At 36.7% G+C, this 21432-nt stretch overlaps 1 protein-coding gene across 1 annotated transcript in view; it reads right to left on the bottom strand.

Moving 5' to 3' along the window:
* WDR75 (WD repeat domain 75) overlaps window positions 1-21432 on the bottom strand; it is a 37730-nt gene that overhangs the window by 10821 nt on the left and 5477 nt on the right. Inside the window, exons 3-13 of the mRNA XM_036746391.1 lie at window positions 20972-21037; window positions 19736-19826; window positions 17477-17601; window positions 14273-14343; window positions 13310-13426; window positions 11346-11434; window positions 7998-8156; window positions 6520-6579; window positions 6314-6429; window positions 4983-5158; window positions 4355-4512 (exon numbers count right to left, since the gene is read on the bottom strand). Of these exons, the coding sequence (XP_036602286.1) occupies window positions 4355-4512; window positions 4983-5158; window positions 6314-6429; window positions 6520-6579; window positions 7998-8156; window positions 11346-11434; window positions 13310-13426; window positions 14273-14343; window positions 17477-17601; window positions 19736-19826; window positions 20972-21037 (1228 nt within the window). The remainder of the gene's footprint in view (window positions 1-4354; window positions 4513-4982; window positions 5159-6313; window positions 6430-6519; window positions 6580-7997; window positions 8157-11345; window positions 11435-13309; window positions 13427-14272; window positions 14344-17476; window positions 17602-19735; window positions 19827-20971; window positions 21038-21432) is intronic.

The following is a 21432-nucleotide window of genomic DNA, read 5'->3' as shown; positions in this document are numbered from 1 at the left end:
CTGCCATACTATTTTCCAGTTTTCCAGAAGTTTTTGTTAAATAGTGAGTTTTTAACCCAGCAGCTGAGTCTTTGGACCATCAACTTTCTTGACAACAAATTAGTTTCTGGATTCTTAGTAAAGGAGGAGCTAGGCTGGAGACTAGAGCTGAGGACTTGAGGAGAGGAGGTTTGGAACAGATGCCTTCTACTTCATTCTCATTTATGCTAACTACTTTTACACTCTTTCAAAATGGAAATATACCCTGAAAAAACTTAAGTTGGCTCAATTAGGGATAAATCCATCAGTTACTGGTTTCCACATAGGCAAGGAGGTGAGGGAAGGGAGAAGGGAGAGTATTCTTCTTCCTAATATAGCCTTAACAATGCTGAATACTTTCCTCCATTACTGACTTATTCTGCTCATAAGCAAAAGGGACTGATCTGAGTTGTTAAATTGGATTTAGTATTTTATTTTGCCCTTGTGCTCCCTCTGGTGGAAAGGAACTGAAGTGGAAAATAGCTCTAAACTCCAGAGTCCAGACAAAACCCAAAATGATAGTTTCTAAAAATGTAAAGCAGCCTAAAATGAAAGCATGAAGAATTAAGACTATGCTTATCTAAAATGATCTGAACTCTATTTCTATGAAAACAACCAACAGAAGAAAACAATGGTCAAAAATTTCAATCAATCAGTAAGCACGTATTAGATATCTACTACATGATACTTATTGCACTAGGTGTTAAGCAAACAAATGCAAAATTGAAATAGTTCCTGACATAAAGAACTTAAGAGTAGACAACACAAAAATATTTATAAAATATATGAAAGCAGAGTGTGAGCTGAGCTTTAAAAGAAACCAGAGATTCTAAGGGAACTCATTTCAGGTATAGGCACAGCCAGAGCATGTTAGGAACCAAAAGAAGAGTAGTCTGGCTGGACCACAGATTGTGTGAAGGGGTAGCTGGAAAGCTAGGCTGGAGTGATGTTGTGATGAGCTTTTAAATGCCATAGAGAGAAGCTTGTGTTTGATCACAGGGGTAGTAACAGGGGAGCCATTGGAGCTTACTGATCATGGGAGTGACACAGTCAGACTTGGTTTTAGGAATATGACTTTGTTAGCTGAACGGAAAATGGATTCAAGAGAAGAAGAGTCAAGGCAGAGAAATCAATTAGGCGGCCATTATAACATTCTAGGCAAGAGGTGATGAGGACCTGAAATAGGGTGACAGCTGAAAGAGGAGAGAAGAGGGTATTCACAAAGTAGAAACAGTAAGACCTGACAACTGACTGGCTGTGTCTACTGAGGAAAAAGGAGGTAAGGAAGACTCTGTGGTTGCAAATCTGGGTGACTGGAAGGGTGACAGCATCTTAAACAGAGGGAAATTTGGAAGATGTGCAGAGTTTTGGGGAAAAGATGCCAAGTTCTTTTTTTCTGGACATGCTAAATGTCAGGAATGGATATAATTCTAGAAATTGTAATACCCTCTTCTACCCCAAAGAGTTAATGTTAACTGGTCATCTGCTCAAAAATAATTCGTTGAAGAACTTTAAAAAGACATTAATAATCAAATTTGAGAGACTGAGGAAAAATTAATAAGAAAAGTAAGAATAATACATGAAAAACAAGAAGATTATAACATGAAAGTCAACCAATTAGAAAAGGAGATCTGGAATCTTAAGAAAATGGCTCCTTGAAAATCAGAACTGGGCAAGGGGAAGCCAGTGAAGTTATAAGAAATAAAGAAATAAAAAAAACAAAATATAAAGAATGAAAAAATAGAAGAGAATGTGGAACATCCTGTAAGAAAAACAACAGCTCTAGAGAACAAATCAAGAAAACATAAGAATTGGATTATCTGAAAGTTCTGATCAAAAAAAGAATCTTGATACAATGATACAAGAAATAATTAAAGAAAATTGTTCTGAAGCATTGGAACAAGAGGAGAAAGTAGAAATAGAAAAAATTCACTGATCACCACCTGGAAGAGATCCTACTAGGAAAACTCACAGGAATATTAAACTCCGAAACCCCCAGATCAAGGACAAAATATGAGCAACAAGAAAAAACCAATTTACATATGATGCTACCACAATTAGAATCACACAAGATCTAGTGTTGGCGTCACTAAAAGATTACAGGTCTCAGAACACCGTATATCAAAGAGCAAAGAACTGGGCCTCTGGCCGAAAATATCATGCCCAGCAAAGCTAAGCGTAATTTTGAATGGAAAAAAATGGACATCTGATCAACTATCGTACTTTCAGGACTCTGTTTAAAAAAAAACAAACAAAAAAAAGAAACAACAACAACCCTGAACTCAATAGAAGATTTGACATACGAGAGCCAAGAGAAACATAAGGGTGCACACCAATGACCAATTACAAGGGACTAAATAAGGACAGAATGGTTACCTTTTATGTATGGAGAATATAAAACCTATGCCTAAGATTGTTACTAGTAATTAGGTAGCTTATAAGACTGGGGTAGTGTAGCCAGAATGGCCTTTGTTTTCTTTGAATGACTCAGCTTACCTCATTGAGCCTCTGGACACTGTGGCTTGCTCTTCCGGGGCAGGAAGCCCAAAGAGCATTCCAGGAAGCAGACAACTTCCTGTGTGATGAGTCATGGGGCTGGCTGAGGGGAGGTGTTAACGGCTATGCTAGGGGGAGGGGCCAAGTCAAGAACCAATCGGCCCTGGTCGTTCAGGCGGTGCTTGATGATGTCAAAAACTCTATAAGAGGGGAGAGGACAGCTTGAAGATCCTCTTTTCCTTTTCCGGTTGGAGCCAGAGACAGTTACAGCGACAGTTACAGCGACAGTTACAGCGACAGTTACAGCGACAGTTACAGCTACAGTTACAGCCACAGCCACAGCTGAAGCAGGAGCTGCCAGTAGCAGAGCTGACCTACGGGAGGAAGCTGAACAAAGACTTCAGTCCAGTGGGTAATCTTATTACCATAGAGGGGGAAACATGATTTTGCTTTACGCAATCATGCTTCTCTGTAGCCTCCTGGTTACTCTTTCAAGGCGTACTTATTGGGCCTGGAAGCTTTTGATCAATATATCAAAATGGGGTTGCTGGTTCATAGGTTGGTTACTGTGGAGCCTAAATAAATGTTTTGATTCTTCTGCCTTCTACTTTGAGAGTTTCTTATATCCGGCGGTTCCGAACGTTTCAGACATGTTTATGATCCTCTTTGAGATTATAAACTCTGCCCTCCTATTACAGGTAGGGGCAGCTGGGTGGCGCAGTGAGTGGAGCACCGGCCCTGGAGTCAGGAGGACCTGAATTCAAATTCAGCCTCAGACACTTGACACACTTACTAGCTGTGTGACCTTGGGCAAGTCACTTAGCCCCAATTGCCCTGCCTTCCCCAATCAAAAAAAAAAAAAAGACTGGGGTAGACCTGAGTATGATATGACTTTAGAAAGTAAAACCGTTCAAGAATAGCTAAAAGAGTAATTATCTTATCCAAATGAAGTGCAAGAGGAAGAACCAATACAGAGTGGGGAGGAGGGCTATTAGTTCTGGAAATCTACTTTCACTGGGAAAATACATATACATCTATAACAGTATAAAAGTCTTCTAAATTAAAAAAATAAAACTCTAAGGGGACAGGGAGGGGAGAGAAGATAAAGGAGGGCTCCTTAGAGGGGAGGGCGAGGGAACAGGTTAAAAGCGGGGTATAGAAGGGTGTTTAGATTCAGGGGAATGGGAGGATAAGGGAGGGATTGCTGGAGTGGGGGTAGATTAAGTAATAGGAGGGTAAGATATGCACATATATAAAAACAAGATTAGGAGTAGAAGGATCTCTTATGGAAAGTAAGAGAGTGTGTGTGTGTGGGTGTGTGTGTGTGTGTGTGTTAACACCTATATATATAAGTATGTCCATGTTCAATTGTAGCCTTGGGGTGGGGAAGGGGGAAAAAAGAACAAAGTAAAAACTGTACAGCAGAGAACAAAAGAAAACCTACAAGGAAGCAAAGAAAAGATGGATGGCTTTCAACTTAATGCAAAGTATTTAATATACAGGCCTTCTTAAAATGATAAGTTATTGCTATACATTTTGAATCCTCTCCTATGTTCTGCTGTGCACATGACATGTTTTTTTCTTTTCTTATTTTATATTTAAGTTTATTAAGTTTGTTTCTTTTTCTTTACTTATTATGTATCTAAGTTTTAGTATTTGTCTAAAATAAAAGCGTTTTTTAAAAAATTTGCTGAATTAATTTAAAAAAATAAAGATGAACAGAAACATTTGTTACAGAAAATATTAGTTTCATTGGAAAACTATTCAAATGTTAAGCAAAATACTCAACTTCAAATACTCTGTGAAAAAAACAATAACACATTTTATAAAATAAACTTACTATATATATCTGAGTCATCTGTTAATATCCACACTTTAAAGTGGCCATCTTTACTGGTTGTCACCAAGGTAGGAGTTTCCGAATTTTCTGTATTGGAGAAACAGAGAGCTGTTATGTGGTCCTCATGTGGCATGTTGATTCTTGTGTTAAGAATAAACCTAAACGAGAGAAAGGAAATTCTTTTTTATAACTCTTACATTACATGTCAGTTATAGACAGAAATTGATATAAAATCTTTTACACAGAATTTACTTCTTTTTGGATAAAGGCCAAGTGATATACTACTATCTTCATTAATTAAATCATTTATGGAATACCTATTATGTACAAGAAACTGTGACTATGGTCCTTGTTCTCAAGGGGCTTATCATGACCACACACCGTGTGGCCTGTTTACAGGTACACTGGAATGTTTTTCACCAAATATTTAAGAGTTTTCAAACGAAAAGTAAATGGAATTTTATAGAAAGCAGTGTTTCTGCTTTCAGAAAGCTCCTGTCACATTCAATTTGCCTTTTTTAGACTTTTCAGTCTAAAGTCTGATACTTGAAAAACACAGTGATAAGTTTAATAACAAGTCAATTCATTAATTCTTTCAGGTTGTGACTGGCTACACAGGAAGTATTACCCTTGTTGTTGTTCATTAAATTCCCACAATTTCATCTGTAATTCAAGCTCTGCTTCCTTCTCTTGTCGTTGTTCCACTGTTGCAAGCCAGTTGCCTTGAGAACTAAATGCAGCCTTCATTAGTTCAATATGAACAAGACCAGGATCATTAACATATTCCTGCTGTACGATATCTAACTAAAGTTTTTGGGGAAAAAAAAGACATGAAAAATATTTATTAACATATGACAAAATATTTTTATGTTGAAGCAAAGACAAAGAACACAGAAATCTTCCTAATAATGTGAACTTGTATGGACAAGGATTTTTTTGTTCTGAAGCTGCATGGGCTGCCCCAAGAGGTGGTGGGCTGCTTCCCACCCTCCATACCCCTCCTCCCCCCCACCTTGGAGGCTTTCCAGCAGATACTGGACAACCACTTGTGAGGTATGTTACAATGGGGAATTCTTTTCATGTATGGGTTGGATTATAAACAACTGAGGCTCTTTCCAACTCACAAGTTCTGTAATTCTGTGTAATATGCAGAATCTGAGAATATCAGAGCTAAGAGACTCATTTTACAGAAGAGGAAACTAGGGCCCAAAGTAGGTTAATTATCTTGTCCAAGATCACCTGTATTGGCAGTACTGGAAATAGAACCACGACTGCCTGAGTCTTAACTTTCTCAGAATCTTAAAAAGATTATCTGAAAAAACCTTTTACAAACTCAGTGATGACTGTCTTTAGGGATAAGATGTTTATTTATTATAAATGGTCTCAATGTCCAATACTGAAATAATAATTAGATCTGTAACTCAGTTTCCAAAATGAATTAAATATCTTACCCCAGAGTTGTCAATCATTTATTTGAACACTGCTCTACACAATCATTTCATTAGACTTAATATGACATCACTGTTTTATAGAGGAAATAGGAGTGCCCCGCTCCCCCCCCCCCCCCCGGAAAAAAGAAAAGAAAAAAAAGGTCATTCATAAAGAAAGTGAAAAAACAGTTCTCTGTCTTTCAAGCAGAAGAAAACAAATAACTAGGTTCTATATTTTGCATTTCTTTTCTCTCAGTAGGGCTAATGGATTTATGTTGATCCATCCCTGATCTCATCTGATTTCCTTATTACCAATGGAGCAATGGAAGCAAGATAGTCAGAATTAGAGGTCCACTGTGTAATCACGAAATAAAGCAAAACTAAATAACCCATAAAATCTAATCTGAAAATGTAAACACAAGCACATAACTTTTTATTGACTGCTATTAAACAATTTCTTTAACCTCCAGGATCATCTGTAAATTCTTTCGGCAATACTTTGTTGACAGTGCATGGACTATAAACTTACATTGTACAGCTGTTTGTCATTTTGGAGAGAGTAAAACTGTAGATGGCCAGGCTTCCCGTTCATAACCAGGGCTTTAGTTCTTGGATCAATCATCAAACCAGTGTTGACAACACTATCTGCAAAGGAAAAGTGACAAGTAGTTTCCCAGTTAGGAATTGATAGTTTATTAATACAGGCAATTACAAATGATCTTTATTACACAATACCTTTCACAAGTCCTTGGATTATTGCAGAAACCTCAAGGTTTCGGTGGATGATCATAATCTCTGTGGAAAATAAATAAATTCAATTGATTTTATGTGACTCCTAAACACAGCCGGATTCAACAACTATTTTTTGTTCCTTTTTAAAAAAAATGGATTGTTATTACTACATATATTTTTTTATCACTTAAACTTCCTCATATCCCTCTCCTCTTCAACTTTTTTTTTGAAAAGAGAAAAAAAGAAAAAGGGAAAAGTAGTCAGCAACACTGACCGATTCATTGAAAAAAAAACAACCAACATTATATGCAATGTTCCATACCCACAGACCCCCAGCCTTGGCAAGGAAGTGGGGGAAGAAGAAACACTTTTTTAAAGCTAGACTAATTCAGAACTTTATAATCCTTAAATGTAGGGAACAACTGATTTTTTTGTTTACTCAAAGCACTGTAAGTGACCTATCTAAAAACTCATTTAATCATAAACTCCATGGTTTGGAAGGGATCCTTGCTTCAACACTAATTGAAGCAAGAACCCCTTTAACAGTACCCCTAAGTGGTCACCCAACTAGTATTTGAAAATATCAAATTTCAAAGGGAACTTTACACTTGCCCAGGCAGTTACTTTTGGGGATAGTTCTAATGAGTGGCATGTTTCTGTTACTTTTCAATCAAAATGTGCCTCAAGAACCTTTCATCCACTCATCCTGTTTCTATCCCCTGGCACAAGCAGACTAGTAATCTTTTGATTATGTACATTATGTCCTAAAGACTCCTTTTTTCTAAGATAAATATCCCTAGTCCTTTTTGTCCCCCTAGTTCTTTCAACTAAATAATATGTATATATATATTTACATATATATTAAATATGTATATATATAATATATATAATATATATGTATGTGTATATATATGTTTTGATCTAACAGGAAAAACATTGTTTTAGAGCATTTCAGAATTTTACCAAGTATTACTAAAGAATGCTATCAATGCTGATTCAAAATGCACCCTATTATACAAGTAGTCTCATTTTAGTATAAATATTTTGACATCTTGTACTCAGGGAGATAGTGTAGAGTACTGGATTTGGAGTCAGAGGACCTGGGTTCAAATCATGACCCTGTCATTTACCATCTGTATGACCTTGGGCACTTAATGTTCCCGGGCCTCAGTTTCCTCAATTATAAAACAAAGGGGTTGGCCTTGACTGGTTTTCTTCCTCTAAATCTATGATTCAGATTACAAGAGAATGTCACTTGGCATTTTACTAATTTTTTGAGGAAGTACATAAAAGATGGCAAAATCAAGCTCATGTCACTTTGTTGTTACCTCTATCTACTTGATAAAAGACTAAGGGGAGGAGGAGTAGAAGTAAAATTGCCCATTAAAAAGTTATCCAAGATCCTGACTCCCTTCTCATGGGATGTTAACTTTTATTTGGTTACATTACCAGATCATTTTAAAGATAATTTATGTACTTACTATTATCAGAGTGAGAAGTGCAGAACAAATCCCCTCCTGGTGAGGCTGAAATGTGTTCAATGGTGCCTCCTAAACGGGGCAGGAACTCTTTATTTTTCTCTATGCCGCCTCGCCATTCTACAAGGACAGATTCACGCCCACCACTCAAAAGACTGGTGCCTTTCCATCCATTATACACACAGAATGAAGAAAATATTTATTAGAGAAACTTTAAATATAACAGGACTAAATATACGAATACTTCGAAGTACACATGAGAATTTAACTTCTAAGATCTTGTATGCCACTTAAAATTGTTTTACTATTATTTTGGAAACAAATGATCACTTAAATATATTAAGCATGTGTTCAAAGGCTGATAAGCCTTCTAATCTGTTAGTGAACAGTGCAAAACAAAAATTTCAACAGTAAAGATCACGGTGACCTGCCTTTACATTTTAACTTGACACACTGATAATGCTTGTTATTGTGCCTCTGCTAATAAACCACAAATGAAAAGCAACTCATTATGTAACGAGCATGTTTTCACAGCCAAACTAAGACTGTACTATCTCTCTCTCTCCAGGTGCACTAGCTTTGTGTGCTGCCCATCTAAGAGCACATTACATTCTGCACAATTGATATTCTTCATGCCCTTGGATTTTTACATACGTGTCATCTAGCAAAATTCTTGAGTAATTATGGATCTCATTAGAAACCTATCTGACATTCTAGGGCTTGATACACAATAGTTTTCTGAAAACAGGAATATCTGTCTGGAGGATCCCAACAATTAAAGAGACTCTTTTATTGAGACTTGGCTGTATCATCTCCAGATCAGTGGCGAATACCTTAGTCTTACACCTTACTTAATATTTATCAGATGGCCAAACAACATTATCTTGTTGCTTATTCCATGGTTTCTAAGACCTTAACATATGCATGGGACACAATAACAAAGAGAGCCTTTAAGGCAACATTTTGCACTACTGAATCAATTGTTTTTATAGCTCAGTGGATATATTCAGTGCAATCTTGTATTTTCTGCATCTTGCAGTCAAATGTGTGATAATAAAGATGTTGTCTACTATAGAATATTATTCACAAATGCCAACCATATCCCTTTTATCAAGTATGCCCTTGATGTGTGTATAGATTTCTTTCAGATTATCTCAAGAATCGATCCCTTAATGAGTGAAAGATGTAATATGCAGAATGAGATACACATTTTCAGATACAATGTATAGATTGGTTCTGTGTAATAAGAGTGTAGTTAAATCAAAGACGAGGCTTTTTTGATTGTGTCTTGGTTTTACTGTTTTCTAAATTTAGGAAAGAGGAACCAGTGATAGAAGGGAAACATGTAGAACATGTTCCAAGAGAAAAGAGGGAGGTTCATACACTTAAATGCTATACACATATGTGTATGTGTGTATATTTTTTCTTTAAAGTGGCTGTTTATAACCGGGAGGGGCAATTTCATATTCAATCTCCATTTTTCTGTTCTTTATATTCAGAAATGCTAATTGGTATTAAGTGGTATTTGTTAAGCACAGAACAAGAAAAAAGTTTAAAAAAGAGCAACTGATCCATTAAAATTATGTTATACCTTGGCATGGACCTCCTTTGTGTATACTATGTCTAATCCAGCATATATGTACCACACTTCTGTTTTATTTACACAGAGGACTGTGATGTTAAATGTGATCGTTCTACTCTCATCCATGAATAAACTACTAAAAAAGTCTTATTCTCATTTTTTATCTGTTGTCCTCCTAGTTTCAATCCTTAAATTGTCACAAGATGATTTGGTTTAACTGAGTCTCTGGACAAACTTTCCCCCACTACTTCTCATTTTATGACATTATGCCACTAATAACCTTCCACTAGTCTCCTCTTTAAAATTTTATAAATGAGACTGTATTCTAAATCTCTTTTCTCCTTTATTGTCGTATCTCTCTGCTCAGAGATCATATTTATTATTAAATGCCTCAGGTGGTTTCTTTTGTTCTGGCCTTCTCATCATGGCAACTGATTTACATCAGTTGAACTTCTTTAGGAAATGGTGTTAGTCCATACTGATGAGTATGATTATATATAAAAGTTATATAATAATTCCTTTACTTTCCTACTTTATGCATTAATGTTAGTATACATTAGTATATATTCTTTTTCCTTTAATTTGATTTTGATCTTTGCTCCAACAAGTTAACATAGTTGGCTGATTCATAAATGATTCCCACATTAGTCACCAGTCATTCCTTGTGGCTTTTTTGGGGTGATGATTGTTGTTCATTATTTTATAGCATCTCCCTACTCTTTTCCTGAAGAAAATATTCATGATGTACAGGGTATCCCAAAAATTTTGTGCAATTTTAAGCTATTAATTAACACTTCCCCAACCCCCTTACTTTTGGGCCACTGTAGATAGATGTGAGTTTTCTATATATAAGACTTTGACTACTTCCTTTTTTAAAATCCTGAATCATATTTTCCAGCATTTTTTCACGGCCTTTCACAGCCTAAGCTGGCCTTTGCATTGAAATCGCGAGTAATACACAGATGTAATTTACAAGGTCTTTATCAATATTTCTGTAGAATTTCTCCTCTACCTTCTCATTCTCTCCGCAGTAGATATTGGTGCAGTTTTGGGTTTTTTTTGCCAAAAAACACAGGAGCACTGCAATGTGAGATGAACAAGCATCCCATGAAATGTTATTTTAACTCAAACTTCCTTTTGTCTTCTCATTTCATTGTAGATACTGCCAAGATTAATATGATTCACTTCTTCTAGCATGTCAACTCATTGGTAATTACATAAAGATTTCACATTTAAAGTACCTACCATCAAATTCATACTCAGAGACAGGCTAAAAAGAGTGATTCTTGGCATCCTCTATCCCTCTTTTCTGCCCCTGCCACTGTGAAGTAGAAGGGGACTGCCTAGGAGAAGGGTCACTTTTAAAATTTTTTTTTTCAGGGGAGGTGGAGGGGTTGCCACAGTAGCAGAAATTCATTATGTAGTGTTCAGCCTCCTTGTGATGATCTTCTCTAAACCCAATTAGACTGCTCCATGGAAAGTAGGCACAGTCTGTTGGCATTCCTATACTTGAGGTCCTTCTAGCCTGGCAGAATCTACTAGAGCTTGTGTCTTCCTGTAATACCCTCCAATGACCCAGGGGTCCCCTCCATGTCATAATGAAAGATGGGAGTAGGACTTACATTAAACTATATTGCAATGTGAAAATATGTAGCAAAAGAAAGAGCTAATATTATGCATTTCTGCTAATAAGTTAAGCAAATCCAATGACTGCTGAGTGTAATACTCAGGATTCATTTCCATACTCAGAATATTAAATATATACTCACCTTCTATTGAAAAAGCTAGATCCATAACTATATCATGATGCCAATGTAGAGATGTGTAAGTATAATTTTTATTGTCATTGAAATTTCTCCTATTGAAGAAAAAGACACTTAATTTCAGTTAAGTAATTGGGAATGCAGAAATAGCCTGGATCCTATAATGCCAACTGTCTGCTAGATAGCCTCATATGGATAACCTACAACTCATGTTTTCCCTTCTACCTATCCCTGCTCTAAACTTTCTGATTTCCGTGGAGGGCACTCCCATAATTCTAGTTGATCAGTTTCACAACCTTGGAACTCTCTCTGTTTCTTTAGCCCAGCAGCTGCCAAGCTGTATAGCTCCCATCTCCAGAACATTTCTTGCTTCAGCCTCTCCTTTCCACTCTCGTGGCTTTTATCCAAGTTTAGGGTTTTACCTCTACTAGACTAACACTACAGCCCCCCAATTACTCTCTGATTTCACTTTCTCCCCTTTCAAATCCATCCATCACACAGCTGACAACCTGAGATTCCTAAAACATGTATCTAACCATTTCTACCCCCACTCAAAAAACTTCAGTGGTTTCCTATTGTTTCTAGAATACAAAATCTAGAGATGAGGATTAAAAACCCTCCACAATGACTCCAACCTACTTTTTCAGTCTTAGTTCCTAATTCTTCCCTCCACACATTCTCTACTCCTGCCAAACTGACCTTTTGCCTATGTTCTCCCCCATGCATGACATCCACCCCTATGTCTTTGTAGAGGTGATCCCCTATGTCTGGAATGCACTTGCTTCTTACTTCTGTCTCTCATTATCTTTAGCTTTCTTTACAAAACAGTTCAATGCCACCTCTTCCATGAGGCCTTTCCTTATCATTTCAAATACTACTGCCTCTCTCTCTCTTTTTAAAACTTTACTGTATGTATGACATGTTCCAAAAGTTTTAGTGAAGCTTAAAACACTGATAGCTTAAAATTTCTGGTTGGTTGTTGTCTCTCATTCTTGAAGAGGACCAAAATGATATCGCTATGCTAGAGTCCAGTTTCAATGTATCTGACTATGGCTGATCAGACCAATACAAGCTCGGAATGCTTTACTACAGGTCGGGCACAAACAGTCCATGTGAACATTTGGGGTGGATATTCTAAATTTGCACATCCTGTTTCTTTGAGCTGTTTCAATTCTGCTTTGCTTATAGAGCACACAGCACCTTCTCTGATGTGGGAATGCCATGATGAGTGGTCTTGTGCCAGTGTCTCCCATGTCACATAATCAATTCCAAAGTCCTTGAGAGACTTTGAAAGTGTCCTTGCACAGCTTCTTCTGACCCACCATGTGAATGCTTGCCCTGTGTGGGTTCTCCATAAGACAGTCTTTTTGGCAAGCGTGCATTCACATTCGAACAACACGGCCAGCCCATCAGAGTTGCGCTCTTTGAAGCAGAATTCAAATGCTTGGCTGTTTAGCTTGGGTAAGGACCTCAGTGTCTGGTACCCTTCTACTTACTATTTGTGTATGCCACATCTTCTCAGAACAGTAAAGCAGCACCAAGAGTATGGACTGCTTCATTTTTGTTAGAACCCCAGAACCTATCACAATGTCTTGTACACAGCAAGCACTTAACAATTTGTTGACTGAATCACCATATGAAGATGATTGTTTTTAACATGCCAAAGTCAACATACTTTTCTGTTTCACCACCTATCATCTGTAGCATCATGCTAAGTAACTGTGCTGAAACACACCTATTTTCACTTTTTTCCTTTTAAAATAGGTGAGATAAAAGCTACTCTCTTCAAAGGACCAATATAAAAACTTTGTTAATGAAGGCAACAATAACAGAAGACAACAGGAGCTAATTTCCATTGATTTAGTAGGTCTTCAGTGTTCTCTCTTTTGATTATGTACAATTACAAGTTCTTCAAAGCTAATGCAATATATTACATATAAGATTGGTATGACCTTCATGCATCGCCCTACCAGAGCCGAATCCTGCCGTCCTTATGCCCAGTGGCTATGCAGTCTTCTTTGGGGTGACATGCTACACAAGTAAAGATATTATTGCCGTTCTTCTTACTTTCGGAAGGCAAAGAAAACCTTAAAGGGAAAGTTGTTCATGATTATAAACATAACTTTTGCCTACGTCAGTAGTGCTATGCTTATATAAAAGGGAGTCCTAAAAGTAGTGGGATTTTCAAAATCTATTAACCTATTAAGATTAGGAGATAAACAAAAAAACAGACCACGAATCTTCTTTGGTAAGTAAACAATAATATGCAAGTTCCATGAGTGTTTGAATGTAACATGCCCCTATTTTATTCATTAATCCTCTCAGAGACCCTGGTGTATGTGATTGGATGTCATCCGAATGGATCTCAATTTCCTAATCTGTAAATGAGAGGGCTTGCCACTACCTTGTTTGGTGGCTTAAACTTTGGGCCTCAGGTTCCTTACATATAAAATGACCAAATTGGCCTACATAATTTCTCAGTTCTCTTCCACTTCTGACAGTCTAAATTCAGTTAAGTTTGAGTGAGAGCCAGACAATTCTATGACTGGGGACTAAGCAGCCCTTCATTAGGGTGAAATTTCCAGTCAAACCATAAACAAAATATCAACCCACCCATGCTACAGAGTGACTGAGGAGCATTTGGCACCTATTAACTGGCCTAGATTCACTGCATGGGCCATTCACTGTCAACCTCCTGGCACTGTGGGCTATTACAATTAACTCAGAAAAATAACACAGAGAATCGATACATAAAAAGATAGGAAAATCCTAATCCATTACAGTATTAAACAAGAAGCATTTCTGAAATTTAGAATACTACAGGTTAAATGACTACAACAACTTTAAGTTTTAGAATAAGTTTAATTTTATGGAGAAAAAACTTAATATATTAAACACAAATAGCGACAGGCAATAACAAAATGAATTCTTACCTAAATGTCTTTTTCTTTTTGAAGAAATATACAGACAAATACAAGTCTCGAGCTGCAACAACATACTGGCTCTATGTTTTGAAAGAGAAACAACTTGATTTTAGTCATGATAAGCTGATTACATCCCTAAAACTGAATCATCAAAATCACTTAATTGCAAATATTCTTCTCCTTACAAATGTGCCAAAATAAAGCATTTTAAAGTTTATTAGGTTAATGATGTATGCATCCAAAAAGAAACTAAGGGGTGCTACCTAAAAAGGAAACCAACCTTGAAAAGACTTTAGAACTCTTAGCAATGCAATGGTAAACCAGAGGACCAAAGATGAAGCATGCTACCTGTTTTCTGATAGGGAAACAATGGACTTAAAACACAAATGAGAAATACATCTTTTTCAACATGGCCAATGATGGAATTTGCTTGCTTGATTATAGATATTTGTTACAAGGGTCTTTTTCGTTGTTGTGGTTTTTGAATGGCCAGGGACTGGGGAGGGGCGGGGGTTGAGATGTAGAGAGAAAGAGAATGTTGGTTAATCAGAAAATCAAATTTTAAAAAATTCTCAGGCACCTCTGGATATTATAGCTTATCACTAAGGTGTTTCTTAAAGTCAATGAGAATATATGTTTACCATCCCTTTTGCCTCCCCTTCAAAGCCAGTAAAGTCGTTAATGATACAAAGAGCAATGAAGTTTCCCTCCTTCATCAGAAATATTCTCTCCTTTCTATAGCCACAACAGTGGTCACCCTGCCAATGTCATAAATGGAACAACATGACGTGGTGTACATAATTCTGGTCCTTTGAGGTACCATGAGTCTCCTAATGCTCTATCCTGTGCCCCTTTCTTTTTCTTTTAAACTATTTCCACTTGGTAATCTCCTCAGCTCCCATGGCTTCAATTATCATCTTTAAGCAAATTATTCCCAGATCTATTTGTCCAGCTCTAACTTCTCTCCTGATCTTCAGTCTTGAATTTCCAGCTTCCTACTGGATATCTAGAACTGTATGTCCCATAGACATCTTAAACTCAACACGTCTAAAACGGAATGAAATCCTTCTGCTTAGTCTTTCACTCTCCCAGTGGTCAAGTCCTGTCTTTTCCACTATGTAACATCTCTGGAAAATGCCCCTTTCATTCCTGACATTGCTGCCACCCTGTTCTAGACTCTCATAACCTCATACCTGGGCTAGCCTGCTGTTTGGTCTCCCTGCCTCAAGCCTCTACTCCAACCCATCTTAAACTCGAGTGAAACTGATCGTCCTAAAGCACAGGTTTGACATCACCTCCTTCCCTTCAAACCAACTCCACTGGTTCCCCATTACCTGCAGGATCAAATATAAACCCTTTGGTTGGGCTTTCAAAGCCCTCTGTAATCTGGTACCTCCCCACCTCTCCAGTTTTCTTATACCTTATTCCCCTTCATGTAATTGCAGATCTAGTGACACTGGTCTCTTTGTTGTTCCTTGATCAAGACACTCTATCTCCAGACTCCAAGTGTTTTCACTGGTCATCTCCCCAGGGCTGGAACATTCTCCCTCTTTATTTCTGCCTCCTGGCTTCCCTAAAGTCTCAGTTAAATTTCGTGTTGTGCAAGAAGCCTTTTCTAGTCCTTAATTTCAGTACCTTCCCTCTGTGAGACCAACCTCAACTTATTTGGTCTATATATGTCGTCTTGCATCAGTTGTTTGTATGTTGTACTCCCTATTAGGTTAGGAGCTTCTTGAGAGCAGAGATCAGGGTGGGGCTTTCTTTGTATCCCCAGCGATTAGCACAGGGTCTGGCATATAGTGGGAATTTAATAAATGCTAGGTTGACTGACTGTACCCAACACAAGCTAGCCATGTACATCTTTAAATCTATGGAATATTTATAATGGGTGGAGAACCTCTGCCCTCGAGGCCATATGTGGCCCTCAGGTTCCCCACCCCTAATCTATAAGTAAGTTGAGAATCATTAATTAAGACTTTCAGCATTACTATTTCTTGGGGTGGCCAGCTACACGTGTGGGTTCCTGAAGCAGATCAGTAACTCACTGTCTTAACAGAAGCGCTTAAAGCAATGAGATTTTAAATGAACTGCCCACGGTATGAGAGGTAGGATGTGATTTTAGGTCCAGTCCTCTATGTACCATGGCAAACTATTTTCTATTACTCAGATAAATAAACAAAATCTGTATATGTTAAAACATATTTATTCTTCTTTTGAAATAGGAATTAGCCACAGGTGCCAAGAAACAAAACAAAAATGCTACCCTGGCAAGTGGTCAAGTAGGAAAGGTACATCAGGGTGCATTAACATGATTCCACTCAGTCTTCTACTTAAAGTATATGAAGCTTTACCTATCATGCACAGCATTTGCTGACCAGGTAGATAAAATGAGCTGGAAAATGTGTTTCCAGTGTCCCATATCATACTCATCCTTACTTTCCTATACGGGCAAGGCATCTCACAGAAATGAGACATTTCCTAGATTTCATAAGGTATTGGGAGAACTGGGATAAGGAATAAGATTGTTCTGGAGAAGAAGATGGTAGGATGGTAAATTAATTTGTAGTTATAAGCAAGAATGATGAGTAACTAGTACGGTAGACCCTGCAAAGTATACTTAAGCCAATTTTGTAGGTCAATGAAAGTTAATTCCTACATGGATTATAAAATGATGATTGTCTCTAATTTGTTGCTGATCTTTTAGTGAATTTACATTCCTGGGGCTAAATATCAACGATTCTTTTCTTTTGTCAGTAGGACTGAAAGTTTCGAAACCTTAAAAGGCAGCACGGAAGTTCTGCCAGTAGGTAGCTTTGTAACCACAGCCAAGTTAATTCCCTTCTCTGGAACACAAGTTTCTATATTAGATGATGTCTAAGATCCCAAATTGTATTCTATCGGTAAGAAGACTTCATTTTGTGAGGTCAACCATTTTCAGAGGGTCTAAAATGCTTTAAAAAAAATGATGACAACTTTCTGCAAGTTCAAAACTAAAATGCCATTCACTTTAGGTAAATTCAGTGACTTTTCTTTATGCTTGGTTTTAAAGATGTCACAGACATTTAAAACAAGGAGTTCTCTAGTCTTGGGGGCACTAAAATTTTAGCGACTTAAAAAATTCTGAGCAAAAAAGTCATTTGAACAAAAACGTAAAATTATTAACTTCATGGTAGATGTCTTACACAAAAAAGAAAGTCTAGAAATAAAACTTACTTCTCTTCCAAAGGCAGTGCACTTAGGTGACTGGTTTATGTAATCCAAGACAAATGATAATTCTTTAGCTTCTACTTCTTGGCTTGGTGATTTTGGAAGTTTCAGTGAAGCCAACTGGAACCCATCTAGCCAAAGAAAATTTTATTAATGTGTCTACAGAGGAACTGATAAGCATTTTTTTAAACAAAGAAATTTATATCAGTAACGTGAAATCCATTTGATGCTTAATAATTAGTGATTCTTAGTAACTGTTAGTAATTCTGGGAAATTAAAGATATTCCTTTCAAAGTAGAAATTCTGGCAACAGGAGTTATACCATAAAAACAATAATAAATAAAAGATAAACATTTTTTCCCACAAGCCTCCACTTTGCAAAGTCTTAAACCATGTGAAAAATGACTACAGAGTTTAAAGGCACAGAGAATAATTCTACCGATAAATAAGGCATTTGAAAGCAATGGAAAACTGGTTTGGAAACAAGGAAAGTTTCCTACAAATGAGACTCTCTAAACTGCTATATGACGTCTGAGATGCCTTCCATTTCTAAACCTATGATCACCATGACCCTACTTTTGTGATGCTGATTCTTATATAAAAAGCAAAGATAGGTTCCCTTTATTGGATAGCCTCTCTTACTCTAACAATTTTTCCAAACCCTAAAATGCACTGTGGTATAACAGAAAATAATCGAGTTAGAGTCAGAAGGCACTACCGAAATAAATATTAATACTATTTATATGATATTCCAAAACATTAAAGCTCAAAACTAAGAATAACTTATCCAACAAAACTGAATATAATCCAACAGGGGAAAAAATGGACCTTTAATGAAATAAATAATTTCCAAGCCTTCTAGATGAAAAAGCTAGAATTAAGTAGATACTTTGAAACAGAAAAGCAGGAGAAAATAGAAATATAGAAAGACAGAAACATTTGATAAAATGAAAGGGACTATGTAATGATGAATTGTGTACATGCTAACGGTGGAGGAAAAAGTGGTCCCCTTAAGAATCCTAGTGTCTTCAAGGATCATAGATAAAGTAGATAACACAGAGGGACGGGGGGTGGTTCTGTTCTAGCTTGATAGTCTTGGGACATCATCCATGAAAAAGAAAGTGAACACAAATATTTCTCTCTGCTTTATCTTTTATTGGATATTGCTAGTCAGGGAATCAATGAACAAATTCATTTGTGGGGAAGAATTTATCCGTGAATCTTAAATAATCTTAACAGATGCATTGAAAGGGTCTGTAAATCTATATTTTGCTATGCCCAATCAATGTTTTTTTGCATTCGTTATACCTTTGTCAACTCTATGACAAAAGATTTGGTCTTCTTTACACAGTTATTTGTTAAATTCTGCCTTTTCCCTTCTCATTTCCATCAAGGACCCCCTTCATGCATAAGTAGGACATCCTCAAAGATTTCATAAAGACAAAGTAACCACAGAGGTTGTAGTTGTTAATGCCTTCCAATAACCTTTACTCTGGTAATGATACTGTGATTTTTTCCAATGATTTGGTATCTTTCTTCTAAATACCTTAAAAATGAGTCCTCTCCCCTCAGAACTATTACAATTTTGTCACTTTCATACAGATCTCTTATAAGAGTATTTGGTCTAGTTCATTTTCTTAAATGACAACAAGTGACGTTCTCTTACAGGATATTAGGAACTGAAGTGTTAAAGAGTCCAAATGTTATAGCGATGAAAATAAGTTGTTATGAAACTGCTAACAACAAAAATCCAGTAGTAGTTTTTGAAACAACTTAAATTCTGATAATATACTGGTGGCAGCAATACCTCAACCCTCCTTATTCCCTACACTTTCAGCAAATAAATTGTCCAGCATATCTGGCATAATAGAAATGGTTAAGAATATAGAATGAAGAACAGACATTCAAAAAGAACATGTTTCAGTTATAAGACCACATTACAAGCCAGTATGAAAAAATAATCTGTGCTTATTAGACTTATTTTTTGTTGCAATCACTCCTTTACTGCACTACAGATTCAAGTTTCTTGGAATGTTATGTTACATCATTCCTACAGTAGGTGTAAGTTAAAATAAACCCCCAAATGTGATAACAACATATAAAATTAAAATTCAATTACAAAAACTGTTGAGTACATATAAAAATTAAGTTAGTAATTACAACCAGAAATTTGTTTGAGCCCTGAATTACACATTCAAGAGAACCTGGAATCCGAAAATAGGATGTTGTACTCAATACTATACAGGAAAAGTTATTAAAAGGTACCTGGTGTTTCTTTATTTACTATAATAAATAATGAGTCCTCAAGATGGGCAGGTGCAAAGAAAGCATGGATTTTACACCCAACCACAAAAGTCTGAAAGATAAAAATCACACAAAGATATTATAAAATTTAAAATTAAAATAATCAATTGCTATTGTGAGCTGGCAAATCAAGAAGTGCTTGTTATTAAACATAACTCATACAGGATGGCATATATTCCATAGTTCAGTCAGAAAACAATTTCTACAAACTTTTAATTTCCCCAATTACCAATATCTAGTAGAAAAACATGAATTTGAAAATTCTTGACTCTATTTTCTCTTAAGATTCAGCTATATGATTTTTTCTGCAAAGTGTGCTTTAAAAAGAAGAGACTATGCTTGGTCCAGGCTTCTTCTTAGCACTTGAGGTAGAACAAAGTCATCTGTAAACAACAGCCCTACGATTCTACAGACACAAATAGCTTCATCAATAGTCAATTAAAAAATACTGATTAAATGTTTAGAAGGCACTTCTCTTTCTTTCTGCATGTGCACTAATAGTCATTGTGTACACTGCTCTAAATGTGTCAGCATTTGTACACTAGGATGATTTTAGGGGCAGAACAAAAGACTCTAAATTGCAATGGGAATTTTAAGAATGATTCTTTTTTTTTTCTGGAGGGGGGAAGGCAGGGCAATTGGGGTTAAGTGACTTGCCCAAAGTCACACAGCTAGTAAGCGTGTCAAGTGTCTGAGGTCACATTTGAACTCAGGTCCTCCTGACTCCAGGGCTGGTAATCTACTCACTGCGCCACCTAGCTGCCCCTTAAGAATGATTCTTACCCCCTACAACAAAAGGAAACTTTGATAATTAGCTTACCAAATTTCTGCAGCTATGTGGCAAAGAGTCTGGAAATCAGGAAGACCTGAGTTTAAACATGGCCTTATATACTTACTAGTGACCCCGGGTAAGTCACTTCACGTCTGCCTCATGAGACAATTGAAAAGCACTTCATCCAGTGCCTGGCACATAGCAGGCACTTAATGCCTGTTTCTCTCCTTCCTTTCAACACAAATAATTGTAAAGAAAAAACTTTGCACTCAGAGTATCCTCTTTAGTCATTCTTGTCTTCTTTATCTTTCCAAGCTTGGAGAATATGTCCTATGGACAACTTAAAATAGACCTAGACCACTAAGGATGTAATTTTATTAGCTCATGCTATCACATGCTGGGAGACAGAAGGCCAATCCACATACCTTTATCAGAATGCCATCTACGAAGTCCCAGAGTTTAATTGTGCCATCAAGAGAACAAGAATATAGCTGAAAGGGTGAAAGCAACATATAACTGATTAGAAAAGAGAATTCAATAAGAACATCAAATTGTTAAAAAAAAATAAGCTTTTTATAAATAATAAAACTTTTCCTTGTTTACCTCTGAAGAATTAAGACACGTTTTCTGCCTCTGAAAAATGGACCATCTTACCACCTTTCTCTATACTGGGCAGTCTTATCAGTTTTAAGCCACCTTAGTTTGGGAAGTCTTGGCTAACTGGAATTAGCTGGCTGTCCGGTTTACTAAAGCTTGAAGTTTAACCTGATATTGGGTGTTTATATTATCAGCAAATCGTTCATTTCTGAAGGGACTAGGAAAGTTATTTAACTCTATGTCTGAGAGACTCTAGCACAGGGGTGGGGAACTTGCTCTAGTATCATGA

This window comes from Trichosurus vulpecula, chromosome 2, assembly GCF_011100635.1.
Source record: "Trichosurus vulpecula isolate mTriVul1 chromosome 2, mTriVul1.pri, whole genome shotgun sequence".
NCBI lineage: Eukaryota > Metazoa > Chordata > Mammalia > Diprotodontia > Phalangeridae > Trichosurus > Trichosurus vulpecula.
Note: the sequence above shows the minus strand (reverse complement) of the source record. Positions and strands in the feature narration are given on the sequence as shown.